Source organism: Crotalus tigris, unplaced genomic scaffold, assembly GCF_016545835.1.
Source record: "Crotalus tigris isolate CLP2741 ecotype Arizona unplaced genomic scaffold, ASM1654583v1 scf7180000017598.18339901613:2243638, whole genome shotgun sequence".
In the NCBI taxonomy this organism is placed as follows: domain Eukaryota; kingdom Metazoa; phylum Chordata; class Lepidosauria; order Squamata; family Viperidae; genus Crotalus; species Crotalus tigris.
In genome coordinates this window covers 1,141,415-1,164,445 of record NW_024096502.1, presented here as the reverse complement: position 1 = coordinate 1,164,445, position 23,031 = coordinate 1,141,415, and the positions used below count along the sequence as shown (strand labels likewise).

The 23,031-nt window shown below is 47.4% G+C and overlaps 1 protein-coding gene across 1 annotated transcript in view; it reads right to left on the bottom strand.

Moving 5' to 3' along the window:
* The window catches only part of CCDC6 (coiled-coil domain containing 6), a 46,563-nt gene extending 25,145 nt beyond the window's left edge, over nt 1-21,418 (bottom strand). Inside the window, exons 1-2 of the mRNA XM_039366680.1 lie at nt 21,027-21,418; nt 2,799-2,948 (exon numbers count right to left, since the gene is read on the bottom strand). Coding sequence (XP_039222614.1) covers nt 2,799-2,948; nt 21,027-21,323 — 447 coding nt within the window. The 5' untranslated portion in view covers nt 21,324-21,418. The remainder of the gene's footprint in view (nt 1-2,798; nt 2,949-21,026) is intronic.
* Nucleotides 21,419-23,031: the final 1,613 nt, after the last annotated feature.

Here is a 23,031-nt window from a genome sequence, read left to right as displayed (position 1 = left end):
TGGCTAATATTTTTATAAAATATTAAAAAATGTTACAAAGAGCATAATACACTTCTGACTTTTCCGAAGCTCTTTAGCAAGGAAGGTCCTGCAAAACCAGGAGAACCCCTAAAACACAGGTTGTGGGTTTCAAGCCACAAGATCTACACCTTAAATCTCAAAACAGATCCTGGTTCCCGTAACTGTTCAAACAATACAAATTATCAGATCTCAAAGTACCAGAAGTACTTTTTGAATGATTCAGGAAGAACAAAGAGTTTTTGAAAACACAGTAGCTAATTTTATGCATGTAGTAAACAAACCCTTGGAACAGTTGCAACAATGTCGATCCAATTCAAAACAAAACCTCAAATCTAACAACAGTTGCAAAAAAAAAAACAGAAAACATTTCTACCTCTAGGTTGGCTGAAACCCAGATGTGGCTAATTCGCAAAGTGAGAAATAAGCCAATTAAAATAAGAGTAAGGGATTAGAAGGCAGTAAAAAACAGCGACGAACAGCTGATGCAACACCATCCCCTGCAGGATTTTTGAAGAGAATCCAGGGTTCTCTATGCAATCTTGGAGCCCAGCTCATCCTCCAGAGAAAAACCCAGAATCTACCAATTTTGGTCTCTGCAATGCACCTCTTAGTAATGAACCAAGGCATGTGCGTCTGGCCACAACAGGTTCGAGGTTCATGTCTTTACTTCCTGTCACACCTGAGCAAACGTGGTGTGTGGACACAGAAAGGGGGTCCCCAGAGACCCCGAGTAGCCGCAGAAGGGTTTGAACATGCCTATGAAGCAGCAAAGCCTGGCAACTTTTTCTAATGATATTTTATTAATTTTCCAATTTTACATTTCAGTGGCGACTGGGTTAATCAATAGTTTGATAACAAAATCTTTAGTGCAAATCTCAAGTTGCAACATCAAAATATTTCTTCTCTTTTCCCCTTTACACTTACTGTCTCGCATTCAAGCTAGTACATTTCTAATTCTACCAACTCAATAAAAACATCACGATTACATTCGTCAATAATTATCTTGCTTATGCGTATCTTAATTACATTCAATCTTCACAAACAATCCATATCCTGTTCTTAATTTTTACCCCATTTTTAGTTTCTCATCAATATTCCAATTTAACCTTTGATATTTATAATTTTCAAGCCCTTAGGTAACCAAGATTTCCCTTATCTCAGTTCACAACAAAATCTAATATCCAAAATACACATTTTATCTATTTGAATGTAATCTTGTTCTACTGCCTATTTCCGGGCAACTTTTTCAATTTGGTTGATACTAAGGAGTATTCTTAATTGGAATTAAGTAAAACTCAAAATCAGGACTTGGATACCTATAACTAAAATTGTGTTCATAAATGTATTGATTGATTGAGCTTTATTAAGAAATCTAGTAAATTGAATATGATACAATAATTAAGGGAAATAGAGAGCGAACCTTTAATGATGTAATCTTTGATTTATATGAATGACTCTGTTACTGGACTGTGGGTTACCTTATCTCCACGATGTTTCCTAATTACTTGGTTGGAAAAATTGAAAAATTAATAAAACTTGTTACCAACAAAAAAAGGGGGAGGGGAATATTCCCCAAGTTGAAGGTACAGGTAAGCTCGGCTTTCAAAAATTATAAAACGCCTGACTCAAGAGTGGGAAGCATATAAGGAAAGGCTGCTGGAATTGGGTATGTCTCGTTTTATGAAGAGAAGGACGAGGGGGACAGGATAGCAGTGTTCCAATATCTCAGGGGCTGCCCCAAAGAAGAGGGAGTCAAGCTATTCTCCAAAGCGCCTGAAGGCAGGACAAGAAGCAACAGATGGAAACTAATCAAGGAGAGAAGTAGCCTAGAACTAAGGAGAAACTTCCTGACAGTTAGAACAATTAACCGGTGGAACAACCTGCCTCCAGAAGCGGTGAATGCTTCAACACTGGAAGTTTTTAAGAAGAGACTGGACAGCCATTGGTCTGAAATGGTATAGGGCACTGGTGGCGAACCTATGGCACACGTGCCAGTGGCACTTAGAACCCTCTCTGCGGGCACGTGCACCGTGCCCCGGAGATGACAATCGTCCCTCTTCAACCAGACGCCTGCTAACTCGCCGAGGTCCCATATGGCCGGATGCATCCTAGCACGGCTGGTTTCCCTCCCCCCCCCATCCCTTCTGGCCTCGCATGCTCTCCTTTTGCTGGGCACGACCCACTGCATCACCTCCCCAGCTGTCAGCCAGCTGTCCAGCTCAGAACTGCTGGCAGCGGGCTGCGGAGCCCCAGAGTGTGCCAGTTAAGTGGCCGGCAGGCTGTGGCTGCTGACGGACACTGTCGGCCCCCATGCGCTCGCTGGCCTCTGTGTGTGTGGGCCGATGGTGCCAGGCAGCAGCCGCCCTGTGGCAATGGCACTCCTGCCCTGCACCGCCTCACCTCGCCTCACCCCGCAGGACGAGCCTCCTGCCCACTGCCCCACCTGCCAGAGACCCCCTGGATCTCCCCCAACCCTGCCTGGCCCCCACAGGCGTCCCTCCCCACGAGCAACATTGAGGTGATCACGCCCACCTTGGCCACACCCACCCAGTCTGCCATGACCACCACAGCCACGCCCACCCAGTGGGCCACGCCCACCAGGCACCCGGCGATAAATCAGTGGGTTTTGGGTTGCAGTTTGGGCACTCGGTCTCTAAAAGGTTCGCCATCACCGGCATAGGGTTTCCTGCCTGAGCAGGGGGTTGGACTAGATGACCTCCAAGGTCCCTTCCAACATTGTTGTTGTTGTTATTATTATTATGAAGAAGAAGACATACCTGCATCAGCTTCCTTGAGAGTTCGTTAGTGAGAAATTCTTCCTCCTTTTCATAATTCACAGCCAACGTTTCCTTCTCCTTCTGCAAAGCTTGAATCTTCTTAAACAGGGTATTACTGATAAATTCTTCTTCTTGCTCCGCTCGGGCTTGCTGGAAGAGAAACACCACACTCAGAGCCAGGCGGCTGGTCCCGGAGAGATCCGTAAGCTTCCGCTACCTAAGCTTCTGCTGCCATTCAACTCAACAAGGCTGGGAGAAGCCGCGAGGTCTGCCAGGAAAACCCAAGCCCCATCTCTTTGCTGCTGCCAGCATGGACACCATCCTGTTCACGGAGGGCCTAGGACCAGAAGTAGGCCACCTTGGCTCTTTTATGACGCGTGGACTTCAACTCCCAGAATTCCTGAGCCAGCCACGCTGAGGGAAAAGGGAGGGGTTTCCAAGCTGAGCCATGGCTGGCTCAGGAATTCTGGGAGTTGAAGTCCACGAGTCATGAAGGGGCCATAGTTCCCCCATGCTGGTTGAGGAATTCTGGGAGTTGAAGTCCACGAGTCATAAAAGAGCCAAGGTGGCCTACATCTGGGCTAGGCCTAGGTCGCTTTATGACTCTTGGACTTCAACTCCCAGAATTTCTGAGCCGGCATGGCTCAGCTTGGAAACCTCTCCCTTTCCCGTCAGCATGGCTGGCTCAGGAATTCTGGGAGTTGAAGTCCACGAGTCATAAAAGAGCCAAGGCTGCCTACCCCTGGTGTAGACCAATCCTCTCCGGGTGGGTCAGACTACAGTCCCCATCACACACACCCCCCACTGTCTGAATACAATGAGATCTCTACTCCTACCTATTGGGGTGTTTCTACCTGGCTGCTTCCAGGCAAGTCTACTATAGCTACTTTCCGTTGCTTTCCTCAAAATGTTTTCTCTCCCTCCCCCCCCCCATATACACACCATCTACTCCACAGCCCTGGGATTTCCTAATAAGCAAAGTCTGGGGCAGAGTGAAAAGACACCCCCTCATTAGCCATAGAAGCACCCTAGGGATCTTGGACCTGTTGGTTCCACCTAATCCAGGGGTAGGCAACGTTCGCTCTTTTGTGAGTGGTGGACTTCAACTCCCAGAATTCCTGAGCCAGCATGGCTCCACTTGGAAACCTCTCCCTTTCCCCTCAGCGTGGCTGGCTCAGGAATTCTGGGAGTTGAAGTCCACGAGTCCTAAAAGAGCCAAGGTGGCCTATCCCTGGTCTAGGCCACTGCTCTAAGCTGCCACACAAGAAAGACAGAGACCCTGGTGCCATAAATGCTCTCTTTGCAGTCAAGGGTGCTTGGCTCCAGAAACGAAGGCGCACCAACCACAAACCAAGATGGAGGTGAGTGAAAAGGATCTGGCGTGTGTGTGTGTGTGTGTGTGTTCTGTAATACTCTGACACAGACAGCACATTTTTCAGCTTCAAGGAGTTTTGTTCCTGTCACTGCCCTGAGCTTTTAGCCGTCACCGATGCAGACTCTTCTATTCCTCAACTGCAGATCAGAGCAGTCCGCGGAGCCAGCCATTGGGAATAAAGTCCAGTGTTTGTTCCCAACTGCCCACCAAACTTGGCTTTAGTGTAAACAAGGTTATGCACCGCTGGGGTGGGTGGGTGAGCAAAGAAGAGGAAAGAGAGAACTTATTCTTGGCAAACAAGAATCCATCCGCCCATCCCGGGCAGGGTGAAAACACAGGGCAACCCAACAGATTTCTTTTCTCTCCCCAAAGCTTCCTATGCTTCTGCTCTTCCTTATAAGGCCTCAACAGTCCAATGAATGAATGAATGAATGAATGAATGAATGAATGAATGAATAAGATGTTGAGACTCTAGAAAGAGTGCAGAGAAGAGCAACAAAGATGATTAAGGGACTGGAGGCTAAAGCATATAAGGAACGGTTGCTGGAATTGGGTATGTCTAGTTTAATGAAGAGAAGGACGAGGGGGGACAGGATAGCAGTCTTCCAATATCTCAGGGGCTGCCCCAAAGAAGAGGGAGTCAAGCTATTCTCCAGAGTGCCTGAAGGCAGGACAAGAAGCAACGGATGGAAACTAACCAAGGAGAGAAGCAACCTAGAACTAAGGAGAAACTTCCTGACAGTCAGAACAATTAACCAATGGAACAACCTACCTCCAGAAGCGGTGAATGCTTCAACGCTGGAAGTTTTTAAGAAGAGACTGGACAGCCATTGGTCTGAAATGGTATAGGGCACTGGTGGCGAACCTATGGCACATGTGCCAGTGGCACTAGAACCCTCTCTGCGGGCACGTGCACGTGCACCGGAAGTTTTTAAGAAGAGAGTGGACGGCCATTTGTCTGAAATGGTACAGGGTTTCCTGCCTGAGCAGGGGGTTGGGCCAGATGACCTCCAAGGTCCCTTCCAACTTTATTATTATTATTATAATAAAGTTAAAAGCAAACTTCAAAGCATGAACAAACCACGAACAAGGGAGCCAAGCTGTGGCTTCCGTGCAAGCTGCTCCACCCGTACCCAACGTCTTTCCTGGTCTGCAGCGGATCTTATTGGTGCAAGAGTTCAACCTCCCCACCCGGTTTGCCAATCTGGTTTTGCCAGGCAATTGCAACACTGATGGAACCAGGAGCATCTGAGCACAAGGGTCACTTAACTCAGCTTAACAGTTTAGAGCCAAAGCACCCAGCTGGCTAGAAAGGAAGAGCAGGTGAAAGATTAGAGAAAGGGATGGGAAGCCACATTGGCAGGACTGGATCGAATTGCTATCACAATTAAACTAATAAAGTTAAGATTACCCCTCACAAATTAATAACTGAAGCACATTCGAAAGCACAAAGCGCACGAGGTATAGGACAGCTCTGGGGGGGGGGTTACCTGAAAAGGTGGGGGGGATATATACATGATGGGAAAAGACAGATGATGGATGGATGGATGGACAGACACACAAAGGTGCAAGAGAAAACATAGTATGTGAACAACCTTTAGAGAGATCTAGAAAAGCTGGTTCCTCTGCTGAACCACTGTGACCCCGTTGACAGAGGAAATAACTCACTGGAGCCAGACCACAGTTATAGTACTGTTAGATTTCTATTTAATCTTCTCTTTGGAACTCACATCCAGGATCTCCAAATCTGGTCTGGAAGATTTAGTTTTAGAAAACTAGGAGAATAGCTGGATTAGTGTGTGTGTGTGTGTGTGTGTGTGTGTGTGTGTGTGTGTAGGAGGAGGGGGGAATAGGACACTGTGAACCTCCTGCTGGGAGCAGGATCTGATTCATACAAAACCAAGATTTCTCTCAAGCTTTGTGAGACATGTACAATTCATGTTATGATTTGCTGTCAACTGCAGGAAAGGTCATTCTGACATTTTCGGCGAACCACGGCTTTAAAATCTTTGACTAGCAGCACTAGATGCAGCAGTGCAGAGAACAAAACTCAGTATTTGATTGCAATTATGCCTCTGCTATCTTTTATTCCTTCTTATGGCTGCAGAAGTGGGGGGAGGAAAGGGAACGATTAACCGTCCATGCAGAAAAACACACCTCAGGAGAAGCAGTGCTGGAAGGATGTAAAGAAGATGTTGAGACTCTGGAAAGAGTGCAGAGAAGAAGAGCAACAAAGATGATTAGAGGACTGGAGGCTAAAACATATAAAGAACAGGAATTGGGAATGTCCACTTTAATGAAGAGAAGGACGAGGGGGGACATGATAGCAGTCTTCCAATATCTCAGGGGCTGCCACTAAGAAGAGGGAGTCAAGCTATTCTCCAAAGTGCCTGAAGGCAGGACAAGAAGCAATGGATGGAAACTAATCAAGGAGAGACGCAACCTAGAACTAAGGAGAAACTTCCTGACAGTGAGAACAATTAACCAGTGGAACAACCTGCCTCCAGAAGCGGTGAATGCTCCAACACTGGAAGTTTTTAAAGAAGAAACTGGACAGCCATTGGTCCGAAATGGTATAGGATTTCCTGCCTGAGCAAGGGATTGGACTAGATGATCTCCAAGGTCTCTTCCAACTTTTTGATGATGATGATGGAGGTGGAGAAATTTAAGTCCCGGATCAAAGAACCAGGCGACAAAGGATGTTTACCGCAAATCTCTTCTTTCCCAAAACTCAAAAGATGCAGAACAAACCGGACAGTCTGGCTCGGTGAGTCTAGCAATGCTGGAGATGGAAAGGTGGCACAGAAAAAGACTCTGGATTGCCAGAAGGGATTTGATCCTGCTGCTTCTTGCCCGGATTAGTAGTTAAGTAAGGCAACCCTTTGATCCAGCTATTTCTCCAGGGCAAAAAGGAAGCCCAGCCGAAGCCCGGGAATTTCCCCTCTAAAGACAGACAGCTCGGCCCTCAGGAGCAACAAAGAGCATCAAACCCAGGCAACTCCTTGCCGGCAGCTCTAGATCAAGGCTTTTCAACCAGTGGTACGGGTACCACCTGTGGGACATTGCACCTGGCAGGTGGTACGCGACCACCCTAGAAAAGTGGTAGCGGGGGGGGAATGAGCTGAACCGGTGGCAGCACCGCACAAGCCTGAGCGAGAGACGGCTGGAGCTGCAGGGCTGTCAGGGCTCAGCGGAAATGCCAGGATCAGTGCCGCTTTCCAGCTGATTGGCACTTGGGGGTTGTCAGGGCTCATTGGAAGCGCCAGGATCAGCACCAGGATCCAGCTGGAGCTCGGCACTGATCCTGGGGCTTCTGCTGAGCCCAGAAGAGCGCCAATCAGCTGGAATGTTGCAGCATCTCCAGTGTCTTGTGATTTACATTCAGATGCTTGGCAACTGATTCATATTTATGACGGTCACAGTGTCCCAGGGTCATGTGAAGTGACCAAAACCTGCTGCAACCACCCAGCAGACGGGGGGGATAAAAACCAACACCCCCCACCCCACCCCCACTGCTCACAACAATGAAAACCTCAGACAGGACGAAGAGCGCAGCCGGTGGGCAGGAAGGTGTCTTGCTCGGCTGTGGCTTGGGGGGCACTTTTTCAGTGCCATTGTAAATTCGAACAGTCACTAAGTGAACTGTTCTAAGTCGAGGACTACCTGTACTTTATCACTTTTTTTCCTTTTTTTTTTTTGGGTCATCAAGTTTTTGACACCTTGCTAGGCGACGGGTGGTAATTGGATGTTGCCATATCCTAAAAGTGGTACAATGGGTGAAAAGGTTGAAAAGCCCTGCTCTAGAACAGTGTTTCTCAACCTTGACAATTTTAAGGCATATGGACCTCAACTCCCAGAATTCCACAGCCAGCATTTTGTGATGGCCATCTATGCTGAAACGCATTCAGTCTTAGCTCCACAAGGCAGTCTAGAACAGTGGTTCTCAACCTGTGGGTCGGGGGTCGCCAAACAACGCAGTCCGCCATTTTTTCCCCCTTTTCCTTAGCTGTGCTACTCCCTTTTATTCTATTGGCTTTTGAAAGCCATAGAACAGACTCTCTTGAATAGAGTCTAATTCTATTGGCTTTCCAAAGCCAATAGGAATTGTCCAGGCTGCCTCTGCCCTGCTGAGCCTGCCAAAAGTCCCCTTCTGCAAACGGTACTGCACCAGTTGAGTAGTCCTCGACTTACGACCGGTTGAGTAGTCCTCGACTTACGACCGGTTGGGGGTCGCGGCATTAAAAAGGTTGAGAACCACTGTTCTACAGGAACACGACTTGAGACGTCAATGCGCTATGTGTCAGCGCTGCGCACATTGGATGTTTTTGCATTGACAACAGAGGGAAATGTGGCCATCTTTTATCTTTCGCTTTTAGAGTTAAGATGATGCTGGGAGGGGGGATGTGAATGAGAGTCTAGCTCAGGGGTTCTCAACCTTGGCAATTTTAAGACTTGTGGACTTCAACTCCCAGAATTCCTCAGCCTGCTGGCTGAGGAATTCTGGGAGTTGAAGTCCACAAGTCTTAAAGTTGCCAAGGTTGAGAACCCCTAGCTAGACATAACAACACTATGCTTAGTGTGAGAAACAAGGTTATTGTGACCAGAGCTGATAAGGACTTGGTGGGGCTGGAGAACTGGAGAGGAAGCCTGCGTTTCAAGCTAATTGGGGGATGTGATTTATGACTGTTAACTGGAGGAGGGAATTGTGCTTTGATACCATGTGCTCAGGGGAGGGGAATTCAGTTTTTGGCTTCGATTATGCAGTGCTGATGTTATGCTACTCAAAATACAGATTCTTTGAGGTAAAAAAGGCCTCGAAGTTCTTTGGAAGAGTTTCAACTGTCGGAACCATGACACTATGACTGGGTGGCTGCCCCACGCCGAGCCCTGAGGAGGAACCTCAAAAGCCAGGGACCCTCTGGGTGAATCTGAGCAGGATCTGGGATCCTGATAGGCCCCCATACAGATCCTCTGACTCCCTCTGGAAAGACTCCTTTGCCTAGTAAAGGTTCAAATATAATAATAATAATAATAGTACTGCTTCCATCCTGCGACGATATCTGTAATACCATCAAACATCCACATCTGCCTATCCCAGGTTCTGGGTAAGGACTCAATAGGTAGACAAAATGCCAAATCCAGTCTGAACATCTGGCTGACTGTGCGATGATCCATAATAATAATAATAATAATAATAATAATAATAATAATAATAATAATAATAATAATAATATAAAGTCAAAATTGAGAAGACAGCAACAGACAGTAAGTGCCGCCTATGCAAAGAAGCTGAAGAAACAGTGGACCACTTGGTAAGCTGTTGCAAGAAGATTGCACAGACTGATTACAAACAGCGGCATGACAAAGTAGCAACAATGGTGCATTGGAAGATCTGCAAAAAATATCATTTGCCTGTAAGCAAAAACTGGTGGGATCATAAAATAGAGAAAGTCCATAGAAAATGATAAAATTAAACTGCTCTGGGACTTCAGAATTCAAACAGACAAGCACATGCAACATAACACCCCAGACTTAACAACTGTCGATAAGAAAGACAAAAAAAGTCTGGATAGTGGACGTGGCAGTGCCTGGAGACAGCAGAATAGACGAGAAAGAACTGGAGAAGATAACAAAATACAAAGACCTACAAATAGAAATAGAAAGACTGTGGCAAAAACAAGCAAGGGTAGTACCAATAGTGATAGGCTCCTTGGGTGCAATCCCAAAACAACTGGAGCACCATTTGAACATCATTGGCATTGACAAATTCGCTATTAGTCAATTGCAAAAGGCGGCCTTACTAGGAACTGCTTCCATCTTGCGACGATATCTGTAATACCATCAAACATCCACAGCTGCCTATGCCAGGTCCTTGGTAAGGACTCAATAGGTAGACAAAATGCCAAATCTAGTCTGAACATCTGGCTGACTGTGCGATGATCCATAATAATAAAGTTGGAAATGACCTTGGAGGTCATCTAGTCCAACCCACTGCTCAGGCAGGAAACCCTATACCATTTCAGACAAGTGGCTGTCCAGTCTCTTCTTAAAAACTTCCAGTGTTGGAGCATTCACTGCTTCTGGAGGCAGGTTGTTCCACTGGTTAATTGTTCTCACTGTCAGGAAGTTTCTCCTTAGTTCTAGGTTGCTTCTCGCCTTGGTTAGTTTCTATCTGTTGCTTCTTGTCCTGCCCTCAGGCGCTCTGGAGAATAGCTTGACTCCCTCTTATTTGGGGCAACCTCTGAGATATTGGAACACTACTATCATGTCCCCCCTCGTCCTTCTCTTCATTAAACTAGACATACCCAATTCCAGCAACCGTTCCTTGTATGTTTAGGCTGGGCACATGGGTTTAAAAGAAAAAAACGGACAACCCACAGCCTGAAGCTACTGTAATACTTGCTTTCATAATGAGAAGGCATAATAAGATCAAGGGGAAGGGAGGATTATTTTGTGTTTGCAAAGCTGGAATGGGCCTCCAGAGGCTTAAACGTTCGTTAGTCCTGGAGTTCATCTGGCATTTGGTGAGAACTCTGTATGGAAATTCAACCTTCGCACTAGTTTCTCTCTCTGAAAGACTGACACAGTCCCACAGGCAGGAACTCAGAGGGTAAAAATGGGCTAAGGAGTTGTTGGCTTCTGTGAGGTCCTCCCAAATTCCTCCAGAAAAGGCCTGATGGTGGCAGTTCCAATCCACCCACTAGATTTGGTGTGGGAAGACAGGGCCTCAGGGAAACTGGGGGGGGGGGTAGGGGGGAGACGCTCCCCCAAAACTACGCAGAGAAATTTCAGCTTAATGACCCTGAGAAGGGAATGGGCCATGGAAAGAGAGAACAAAAGAAATGGAATCAAAATGACTTGCTGGCTGTCTGGCGACCCCATGGTCTCCCTCTTAATTTCCTCCTTTCTTTAAACGCCTAGAATTGGAAGTTAATTATGACTGCAGATGCCAGGATTAACCTCAGGATACGTTCGTGACATTAGAATTACAGATGAGCCTTCCAACTGTTCTTCCCGTCACAAATGTGAAAGGAAGATTTGCCTCTTTACCGCACCAAGGTTCCGTCACTTGAATTCCAAATTCTATTTTGAAGCGCACATAGAGCCCCACACTAAAGGGTACCTACCACACAGAGTATCCTTCCTCCCTCTAATTTGCAACAGATTAGGGTTTTCAAATCTTTTTTGACCCAAAACATCTCCAGGTATGGAAACCAAGCTCTAGCATTAGGCTATTAATTAACCACACTGCTCCCAGCAAGAACGTTTTATAGCTGAGGTTTTTTTTGGGACAGAAGAAGCAGCCGGAATCATCAATAGATGTGAAAAGTCAGTCAAAAGGATTAAGCGGCCTCAATGACAAATGCATCTGTAGTTTCACGCAAATTAAAATATATTCCTGGAATAGAACAAACACGTCTCCTTTGACTTTTAGAAAGAATAAAATATATGAGCCATAGCCTGTTCACACTTATCGCCGCTAGAGAGAAGACGGAGTGAAAAGTCACAAGCAGCCTCTGGGTTCCCCTGGAACACAGGTTGGCAACCTGCAGCTCCGGAGCCGCATGTGGCTCTTTGAGCCTTCCCCTGCGGCTCCCAGCCTCCTCCGCTATTTGCAGACAGATACAGAGACAGAGAGAGGCACTTGCAGCCCCCCTCTCTCTCTCTCTCTGTGTGTGTGTGTAAAAAAGAGAGTGGACTCACAGTGTTCTCCCACGAGCTGAAAAGTTTACTGGGTGGGGCTCCTCCCTCTGCTGCATCTCTGCAGGAAGCAGGAAGGGCAGGAGAGAGCTAGCTAACCCAGCTATGCTGACTCAGGAATTCTGGGATTTGAAGTCCATGAGTCATAAAAGAGCTGAGGTTGCCTACCCCTGAGCTTGTTGGAGAACAGCTTGAAGCCAGCTTGGCAGGTGAGCAGAAGATCGGAGAGGGGGGGGGAGAGAAAGAGAGAGGGAGAGAGAGGGAAGGAGGGAGAGACAGATAGAGACATAGAGACCCTTTTGACATCTAAAATAAGGATAACACTGCATATATCCTTTTACCTTTATGACACACACACACACACACACACACCCCTATAATAAAGGTAAAAAAGGATATATGCAGTGTTATCTTCATTTTAGATATCGAAAGGGTTTTGCGGCTCCCAATGTTTTGTTTTCAGTGGGAAACGGGTCCAAGTGGCTCTTTGAGTATTTTGGGTCGCCTACCCCTGCCCTGGAAGAATGGAATTTCTTCTGAAGAGCTTTTTTTTTTTTTTTTAGAAAGGCCACCTTTTCCTACAAAGTCAGGGGGAGCTTTCAAGAAAGTGAACTTTAGAAAACTATTCTGAGAAGAAATGTTCAGGCAACAGAGTTTAGTTTTCCCAACATGCAATTATTTAACTTCAAAGATGGAATGGGAAACAAGAGCGGTCAGAAGACTAAGGACAGGTTGCAAGTCATTTTTCCCATGTCACAACTCTGAATTGCTGTTAAATGGTTAGAAGTCAAGGACTAACTCTACTCTTCCCTCCAGATCGCTACTCTGCTTCTCCTTTGCAGGATAAAAGGGTAAGGAGACCTCAGTTCTCAAAGCAATCTTGGGCTCGTCTTGGCAACGGAAGGGACTTACAAAGGCCCACCGACAGCAAGGTAGACTCCCTGACAGGAGAGCAGGTCGATAAATTAAGAAGGCTCTTATTTCACAAGCTGTTTCCTCGCAGTCTCTCACAGGAAGCAACTGGAAGAGCAGAATGTGATGGAAGACGCAGAGCTGATGTCAGCTGATGTTATTCCTGCCAACTTGGAAAAAAAAAACTCACCTGCCACAAGATTTAGCATTCCTGACCTATAAATTGCAGCGTTTCAGTTGCTTTTTATAGCATACGAGGAGGAGAGACAAAGGAGCACATCACGTTTCCAATTGGCTCAACTGTCCTATCAAATCGCTTGCACCCTTCCCATTTTGGCCCTGAAATTTTCCTTTGGAGGGGAATGTGCCATTATTAAAATAAGGCAATGCCCTGCGCCGTGCGCTGGGAAGAACTCACCGGATGAATTGGATGGAGTCAAAAAGAAGAAAAGAAAATGAGAAAAAAAACTGCTCCAGCTGCTTAACTCCCAACAGGCCTTGGGCTGCAGCACCTCTAAGCCCCCCACTCAGCAAAGCCCCCGAGTTATGGGAGCTGTTATCTGAAAGGGGGCTTACTTCTGCTCTAAGGGAAGATATCTCTCTTCCCGCAACGGAGCAAAAAAGGGTCTTGAGTGAGCTGCTCTGCGCTTTGACCATCGTCCCTCTTCCTCCCCTTCCACTGGCAGCAGTCTTTAACACAACTGGGCCCAGAGAACCTCCAGACTCTGGCTTAAATCCCCTAAAATCTCTTCTCCCATGAGCCCTGAGATCTCCTCAAGGTTCCCTTTCCAAAAGAAGGGAAAGGACATGTAGGACAGTCGTAGGTGATCACCTCAGGTCAGCCAAGTTCAGGCCTAGGTCCACACGCACACACCCAGAGGCAATTGCAGAGGCAATCTTTAGTAAGGAAAGGGGAAAAAGAACGGGCAATTTTATTAACCAAGATGAGTATGATGATCTCTTTTGTACACCAAGCTGGCAGGGATAGCCAACACTCCAGAAGACAGGCTTAAGATACAGGAGGATCTGGACAGACTTGAACACTGGGCAAAATGAAATTCAATGGTGAAAAAAGCAAGGTTCTACATTTAGGCAAGAAAAACCAAATGCACAGGTATAGTATAGGGGGTACCTTGCTCAACAGTAGTAACTGTGAGAGGGACCTCAGAGTTCTAGTGGGGGATCCCTTAGATAGGAGCCAGCCGTGTGCTGCAGCTGCCAAAAAGGCCAACACAGTGCTGGGCTGCATTAACAGAGGGATAGAATCAAGATCACGTGAAGTATTAATACCACTTTACAATGCCGTGGTAAGGTCACATTTGGAATACGGCATCCAGTTTTGGTCACCACGATGTAAAAAAGATGCTGAGACTCTAGAAAGAGTACAGAGAAGAGCAACAAAAATGATTAGGGGACTGGAGGCTAAAGCATATAAGGAACCGTTGCTGGAATTGGGTATGTCTAGTTTAATGAAGAGAAGAACAAGGGGGGACAGGATAGCAGTGTTCCAGTATCTCAGGGGCTGCCACGAAGAAGAGGCAGTCAAGCTATTCTCCAAAGCACCTGAAGGCAGGACAAGAAGCAACGGATGGAAACCAATCAAGGAGAGAAGCAACCTAGAACTAAGGAGCAACGTCCTGACAGTTAGAACAATTAACCAGTGGAACAACCTGCCTCCAGAAGCGGTGAATGCTCCAACACTGGAAGTTTTTAAGATGAGACTGGACAGCCATTTGTCCAAAATGGTATAGGGTTTCCTGCCTGAGCAAGGGGTTGGACTTGATGACCTCCAAGGTCCCTTCCAACTTTATTTTTGTTGTTGTTGTTGTTGTTGTTGTTGTTGTTATTATTATTATTATTATTATTATTATTATTATTATTATTATTATTATTATTATTTACTGTACCCATCTCTCTTCTACCAAGAAGCCAACAGAGAAAAGAAACTCATCCATTTGCAGTAATCTTCTGGGACCAAAGAAGGAATTTGTACTTCTGTGCTCCTAGTTCAGCTCCTTCGCCACTGCTCCACGTTCACTCGGGGTACCAAGAGGAAGGAGAGACCCAGAGCCCCCCAGGGAGAAGGGGCTGAGGGGGGGGGGCTAGCACCTTGGCCACGCTTCTCCTGTCGAGCCCCAGAACCCCAGGCCTTTTCCCCAGCATTGTGTCTCAACAAACTTCAACAAGCTTTCATCCTTGTGTTGAAATGCTTAGCCGTGGCCGGCTGATCAATCACCGTTAGAGATGACACAAGAGCCATCTGGGTCAAGGACACAGCAGGACAACGCTTGGGAAAATACTCTGTGGCAATTAAGATGGAGAGAGAAAACCTCTGTGGTGTCTCCCTGAGTAGAGCCAGTGTGCAAAGGGGAAAGCATCGAGAAGAGCGTTAGGATGATGGTGTCTCGTCTGACCCATCCACTGTGATCATTAAGTTCGCCGACGATACCACCGTATCGGGTCTTATTACAGGTGGAGACGAGACAGCGCACAGGGGGGAGGTACAAAAACTATCCTCATGGTGCCTAGGAAACAACTTGCACCTGAACATCGGCAAGACGAAGGAGATGGTGTTAGACTTCCGGAAGAAAAGAGAGGAATCCACTCCACTTTACATCGGGGGGGGGGGGCGTGTGGAGAGAGTTTCCTCCTTCAAATTCCTGGGAGTCTACCTCAGCGAAGATCTCACCTGGAAAATCAACACAACCCAGGTGGCCAGAAAGGCCCAACAGAGACTCCACTTCCTTAGGGTCTTGTGGAACAACGACTGATGACCTTCTTTTACCAGTCCACTACAGAAAGCGTCCTCTCACATTGCATTATGGTGTGGTATGCTGGCTTGACAGCCGCGGATAGAAAGACACTACAGAGGGTATTGAGCACAGCACAAAACATTGTCGGCTGTCCCCTGAAACCACTAGACGCCATCGCTAGGGCCCGCTGCCTTAGAAGAGTGAGGAAAATCCTCAGGGACGACTCACACCCCGGTCATCACTTTTTTACTCTCCCCTACCATCGGGTGTAGGAGATATAGAAGCATAGCCAGCCGCACCAACAGGCTGAAGAACAGTTTCTACCCGTGGGCTGTCAGACTCCTGAATGGGAAATGACTCCATGTATGATAGACCTGCGGGGCTGGCGCGCTGTGCAATGAGTTCACGTGGTGCAATAAAAGTGTGTGTTTGTTGTCGCTGTGAGTTATGTTGGGGGGTGCACGAAGAGAGGCTCAGCCAATCTCGTTGTACACATTGTACTTTGACAATAAAGGTTGATTTGATTTGAGGATACACCCAAGTCAAAGTATTTGTGGAGGAGGGTTAGGGTCCCTGTGCATCTCAATGTAACCCCTCCATTCGGCCTGCAGCCGGAAGCCAGATAATTGTGCCACGCTGCTGATTCTAAAGCAATTAGCTCTGATGTCCTCTCAGAAAGGGCTTACTCCCAATAATCTCAGCTTCTGGAGAAAAGCTCCTCTGGCAGCCAATCCTCTTAGGCAGAAAGTGGTTTGTTTGAGGGCCTCCAACTGAAGGCTGTCCCCATGTTTCATTTCCCTCTTTCAGAAGAAAGAAGGAAGGAAGGAAGGCAACTGCTGTCAGACCCTGGATGATTTCAACAGACGTTCATCCCTCCAGCGATGCAGACCGTACGCTCCGCTCTATTTTGATTTTAGGATTGAAACAGATCACCTTCATCTGCACCTAATCTTTCCCCCCATTTTTTTTTTTTTAAAAAAGTTAGGGCTGCAGAAACAGTCCAAGGGATTCAAGAAGCTCTCAGAAACTGGAGGATTGGTGGCAGCAAAGAACCCGCCCATCCCCAGATGCTCTTCTGGAAATAGGCGTGTTGTGTTTGGTGAGCGTGTTCCCCCGTTTCCAAATTAGTCCACTCTCCTGGAGAAGACCCCTGCAACCCCTGTACAATTTCCTTAATAGCCATGGTTTTCCCAGTTGCAATGTATGGCTGTGAAAGTTGGACCATAAGAAAGGCTGAGTGCCAAAGAATTGAGGCCTTTGAACTATGGTGCTGGAGAAGACACCTGCGAGTCCCCTGGTCTGCAAGGCGATCAAACCGGTCAGTCCTAGAGGAGATCAACCCTGACTGCTCTTTAGAAGGCCAGATCCTGAACTTGAAACTCAAGTACTTTGGCCACCTAATGAGAAGGAAGGACTCACTGGAGAAGAGCCTAAGGCTGGGAAAGATGGAGGGCAAGAGAAGAAGGGGACGACAGAGAATGAGGTGGCTGGATGGAGTCACTGAAGCAGGAGGCGTGAGCTTAAATGGACTCCAGAAGATGGCCTGGAGGAACGTTGTCCATGGGGTCGCGATGGGTCGGACACGACTTCGCAACTAACAACAATCCCCGAAGACGGCAGAGCCATCCTATAAACTTTATTTTTCTAACCTTTCATAAATGTTACTTCAATTCTCTTCGTCTTGAATTCCACAGGAGATATGCCTGAATTATATAAATAGATTACATAGATTAGACATGTCAAGCTCGTGACGTCATGTGACGTCGCGCGACGTATCGGAGCTTTTTTCCCATTTGTCGACAGTGGGGTGGGTGCAGTTTCCTCGTGACGCGTCCGGTCTGCGGGCTGGCAGTTTGACGCCCCTGATAAAGAGAAATCTAAATATATAGATTTGTATTTTTAAAGCATGAACTCAAATTTTGACCCCCCAAAAAAGAGGCAGTGCTGTGACAATAGCAAGAGTCCAAGGCTTGTGGCAACATCTTCTTTGTATTGTCCCTGTGTCTATGGTCTGTTCACCTGGTTCAAGGGATTCTATCAACACCTCTCCATATTTACTGTTTCTCACTGGATTTTTCAAAATCTAAACAGGTTTTATACCCAAGATGTAAAATATTTTAAATACCAGTCATTTTGCAAAGATGTTCAGCAGTGAAAAAGGGGGATAAGAACAAGTTGCTAACTAGAGAAATGCTGTACCATGTCCATAGGTTTGCTCATCTTTTCCTCATATCTGACAATTCATCTATGCTCCCAAAATTCTGAACATACAGAAGTCTTTAGGCTGAGTTCCCACCATGTAAGATGACATCACTAAGAGATGACTTCAGGGAGAAAGCATCATGCAAGCATGTGTGAGTGCGTGCACCCACAATGCTCCTTTTGAAGCATCTTCTCCAAAAAAAATTATCTTCCTTTCCATGGATTTTGTTCATTATCTTTTTCTGATTCTCCCTTGTCACAGGGACGGTGAGCTCCTTGTGAATTGCTGAATATGTTGATTATATAGCAATGGTGTTAGTTAAGAAAGTATTCAAAGTGAATTCTGGAGAAAAACAACATTTGATCACATTGTTCCATGTTCTTTTTTTCTTCTGCAGTCCTCAGTCTGAGGTGTAGAAAATAAATTGGGGGTGATTGTGTTATGTTCCCATAATGTTATTAAAAGGAATACAGGACCTTCTTTTTAGCAATCCAGAAGACTGGTATAATGCTACTCTTCATTTCATCTTCCTACAGATTATCCTTCAAAAATCTAATTGATGATTAGATTACTTTGAGATTCAAAGAATATTTTTAGCGATGGTGTTAACATTTAAATGTTTTAAATGACTAAGCTGTCAATTTTTACACTAAAAATGATGGCAAGGACCAACATCTTTCACACAACAATCATTCAAACCATTGTCATGTATTGTTTGTTTCTTCTGATGTTGAACACTGCTTAACATTTATGACTCATGACTATGAAGGGCAATCTTTGAACGTTTAAGGCTGGATGGCAGGATGATCAGGCCCACATCTTGCAACATACAGTTCGTCAACAAACGGAGTAAACACACTTGAAAATTATAGTTTTGTAATATTAGAATGACCCTTGTGAACTTACACACAGACAAATGGCTATTAATTTTTCAGCATTTAACTATGCATGATCTCTATAACATCATGAAAAAAATCATTTAAATTATCCATCCCATAAAAGGAAGCAGTAATTTGAGGAGAAATACCATAATTTGCATGGTGTCTGTAAGAATTTATTTGTGCTGATTACGGAGCACTATATTTTTAAGTGAACAATTCCATCGTGATGCAGAAAGGAGCTATATTATTTTTAACACGTAAATTTTAATTAGCTAACATTCTGACTGTTCTAAGTTTGCAGAGATTAATAACATAGTTATTTTTATGGCTTGAATTTTGCTGTATTATAAATTGATTTTGAGTGGGATAACTCTCTCTCTCTCTGGAAAAATCCAAAGTCAAAGTGGTTTTGCAGGTCACTGCAGCATTTCAAGCAGTAACAGAAAACAGACCAAATTAGTTCCCAGCAATCCCAAATACAACATAGGAAACTTAGAAATTGGGGTCATTTAAAATTTCAGAATGATAAAAGATTAAACGTTACATTTAAATATCAATGGGAAATTAGAGTTAAGAAAAACCTACTAGGTTATTGTCTAAAAGATGGAATGTCAAATCAATTAAGATATGTATAGACTGAAGATTATTGATGAATACTAGAAAGTTATTTTCCGCTTGATTGACAGAATAAGAACAGTGTTGGTCCGAATATGAGACAATAGATATTATGGGGGAAAGAGAGGGAATGAGTTTGTTGTTAATACTTTGAGATTTGTACTGATGATATTCAAATGTAATGGAATGACTGTGCTCAGCCGCCACACTACTTTTCAAATATGTAGATCAGACATGTCAAACACAAGGCCCGGGGGGGGGCTGGATGCAGCCCATGAAGTGGTTTCATGCGGCCCGCGAAGCCATCCTGGAAACAGTGAGGGAACGGCCCCCTCTGCTTTGGCCCTGGCCCAGGCCGGCTGGGAGCCAATGTACAATTTTGTGGTGGCCATCTATGCTGAAACGCATTCAGTCTTAGCTCCATAAGCCCCCCCACCCCTGCATGGCCTGAGAGGAGCAGTGAGGCTCCTCCAGTGGACCATGCCTTGGCACTTGCCACTGTCCCACCCCCTTCTGCCAGAGACCCTCAGATCTGTCCCACTCCTGCCCAGGCCCCCACAGGCACCCTTGACGCAAATGATGTAGAGCTGGCCACACCTACTTTGTCCACACGCACCCAGTAAGCCACACCCATCCTGGCCACACCCACCCAGCCCCCTGAGGGCAACCGCAATGCTGATGCGGCCCTCAATGAAATTGAGTTTGACACCCCTGATGTAGATGTAATATTGAAAAATAAAATTTAATAAAAAAAAAACTTGGGGGAAAGAAACAAATTAGTTCCCAGCGGACGAGCAATAAGTGTGCACCTTGTCCGTTACATCTTGAGACCTGCCTCACAAGAAGGCATGCATTTTCTGCCCTAACAGAGACTTTCTTTTAAGAATTATCATTCCTAATCATGCGGAAGGAGGATCCCTTATCCGTAGATCCGTTATTCCAGAAGCACAACCTTATCTTTTAGTTCATCCTGCCCATCCTTGGCTTGTTTAAAAAAAAAAAAACAAACACATTCCTAGCTGTCTCCCTAGGTGATTTCCCCACTAGGCGAGCCCAACACAAAAACCTCCTCCGGAAGCCACAGCGGTGAAAAGGTCTGGGCTTAAGTGGAACAAAAAAACCCGCAAACATCCAAGGTCTGACTGAAGTGGAACAAAAACCCACAACCCTCCCGCAACACACAGACAGAAAGCCCTGGCTGCCAAGCCCAGGAGAAACAAGCCAGCCACCCACCCATCCGGAGCAGCAGGACTCCCTCCAAGGACTGGCTTGCAGCTGGGTGGGATGATGGTCTTGCTGGGAAGAAGCCAGGCTGGCTGGGGGAGAAAGCGGGGCAGGAGGGAAGAAGGGTGATGGGGGGGTCGGGCAGTTGCACCCCCCTGAATCCTGCTTGTCACCTTTGCCCAGGTCGCCCCCAGCCCTGAGCTGGCAGCCAGAGCTGCTCTCCTTCCCTTTGCAGCAGGGGGGCCGGAGGGGCGCTGGCCCCAGCCAAGGAGGGGGACGGGGGACTGGTGGGCCGGGGGACCAGGGGTGGCCAGCCTCTGGGAGGGAAGGGGAGGGGGCGGCCCCCGCTTGAACCCCTGGCCGATCCGCAGGGGAGGGTCTCCTCTTCCCCCTCCCCTCCAGCAGAGCCACCTTTCCTGGAGGCTTCCTTTGGAAGGGGGGGAGAGCCTCGCCCACCACCCTCTCCCACCCACCCTCGCTCCCCCGGGGCGGCTGGGCCTGCTGCGTCTCCCTGCCTGCCTGCCTGCCTCCGGGAGGCCGGGCCGAGCCGGGCGGGGCACTCACGATGGTGACGCTGGCCTTGCGCAGGTCGCGGTTCTCCTCCTGCAGCGCTTTGCACTTGAGCTTGTAGGTCTCCAGCTCGATCTTCAGCACCTTGTTCTCCTGCTGCAGCGAGGCCAGCCGGTTGGTCAGCTCCTCCAGCCGGAACGGGGAGATCACGATGCCGCCCGCCTTCCCGGGGCCCGCGGCCGAAGACGACGACGACGACGCGCCCCCTCCGGGCCCCGACGACGACGCCTCCGGCGCCCCCAACGCCCCGACGCCGCCGTCCGTGTCGCTCTCGCTGGCGCTGTCGGCCATGCCGGCAGCGAGATAGGCAGGCAGGCAGGCCGTGCGCCCTCCGCGGTGCCGTCCGCGCCGCCGCTACTGCTGCTGCTGCCGCCCCTGCGTGGCCCCGCCCCTCCGCGCCGCCTTCCGCCCGCCCGCTGGCCAAGAGGGGCGCCTCCGACGCCGCCCGGTGCGCCCACAGCGGCCCCTCCGGCGCCCTCCGGCACTGCACCCTCCTTCGCCGCCTCAAAAAGGCCACCTGGGCTCTTTTATGACTCGTGGACTTCAACTCCCAGAATTCCTGGGGGAAAGGGAGAGGTTTCCATGCTGAGCCATGCTGGATCAGGAATTCTGGGAGTTGAAGTCCACGAGTCATAAAAGAGCCAAGGTGGCCTACCCCTGCCCTAGACTGAGACTCAATGGGTGGCTACTCAGAAGATGCAAGGCTTTTCACATCCTGATGGATGTGGCTCCCCACAGGGGGACATGGGCCCCATCCTTATTGCCTTTCTGCTGTAGGCAGAGACACGTACATCCTCTTGGAGGGGTTATTATACCATTAAACCAGTGCTTCTCAACCTTTCTAATGCCGCGACCCCATAATACAGTTCCCCATGTTGTGGTGACCCCCAACCACTTATACATTACCGGGTGCCATGGGCGTGGCCAAAGAAAAGGGGGAAAAAATGGCGGACAGCCTTGTTTGGCGACCCCCGTGAAATGGTCATTTGACCCCAAATGGGGTCCCGACCCACAGGTTGAGAACCACTGCATTAAACGATGTGCTTGGTGTTATTAGTCTAGAGCAGGAGTAGGCAACTTTGGCTCTTTTATGACTCGTGGACTTCAACTCCCAGAATTCCTGAGCCAGCATGGCTCAGCTTGGAAACCTCTCCCTTCCCCCTCAGCATGGCTGGCTCAGGAATTCTGGGAGTTGAAGTCCACGAGTCATAAAAGAGCCAAAGTTGCCTACCCCTGTCTTGGGCTACAGCTTCCCTCCAAACCTCTTTGGTCTCCTGATAGTAGAAATTCATTCAAAACCTGAATTTAATTGTGGTGTAAAGCAGCCTTCCTCAAACTGATGCTGTGACCTGGAGACCCTAACATGCATGGATCGTATGAACTGGAAAGAGAGCTTCTTGAATTAGCTGCAGATCTGTGGGGGTGTAGAACAGTGTTTGTCCATCTTGTCCACTAGGATATCATGCTTGGATACATCCTTGACATGTTCACCCTTGCTTCTGAGAGCACCTGTATCCTAAAGTGCTCACGGATAGGGTGTCTACTCCTTCTTCCCATTTTTGGATACCGAGACTACCTTTGTTCTTCTCTACTGGCACCTCTGGATTTTTCTAAGATTATAATCTGCACTTCTGCCCGAGAGGAATTTCAGATCATGGGAACGTAATTTTTTTAGGTAGCAAGGTGGCTTCTTGTGATGCCTCCTTTATCCCCCAGAAGTTGTCTTTCTCAGACATCTCAGCCATGGCTCTCTCCCTCTTCAGCTGTGCATCAGTAAAACAATATCTGCACTCCCTTAATGGTTCACATATCACTTGAAGTCCAGAAATGGCTGTGCTTGTGAGGAAGGCCTAGGTAGGACCTTGGGCTCCAGAAGTGCTTGGCTCAGGAGGGAGATGAGATTTTGGCTTCATGGGAAGGGGGGAATAACTCAGGGTCCTTGGCTCTGAAAATTGAGCATTCCCACCCCCTCCAAGCCACCCCCAAAGGCCTGAGATGG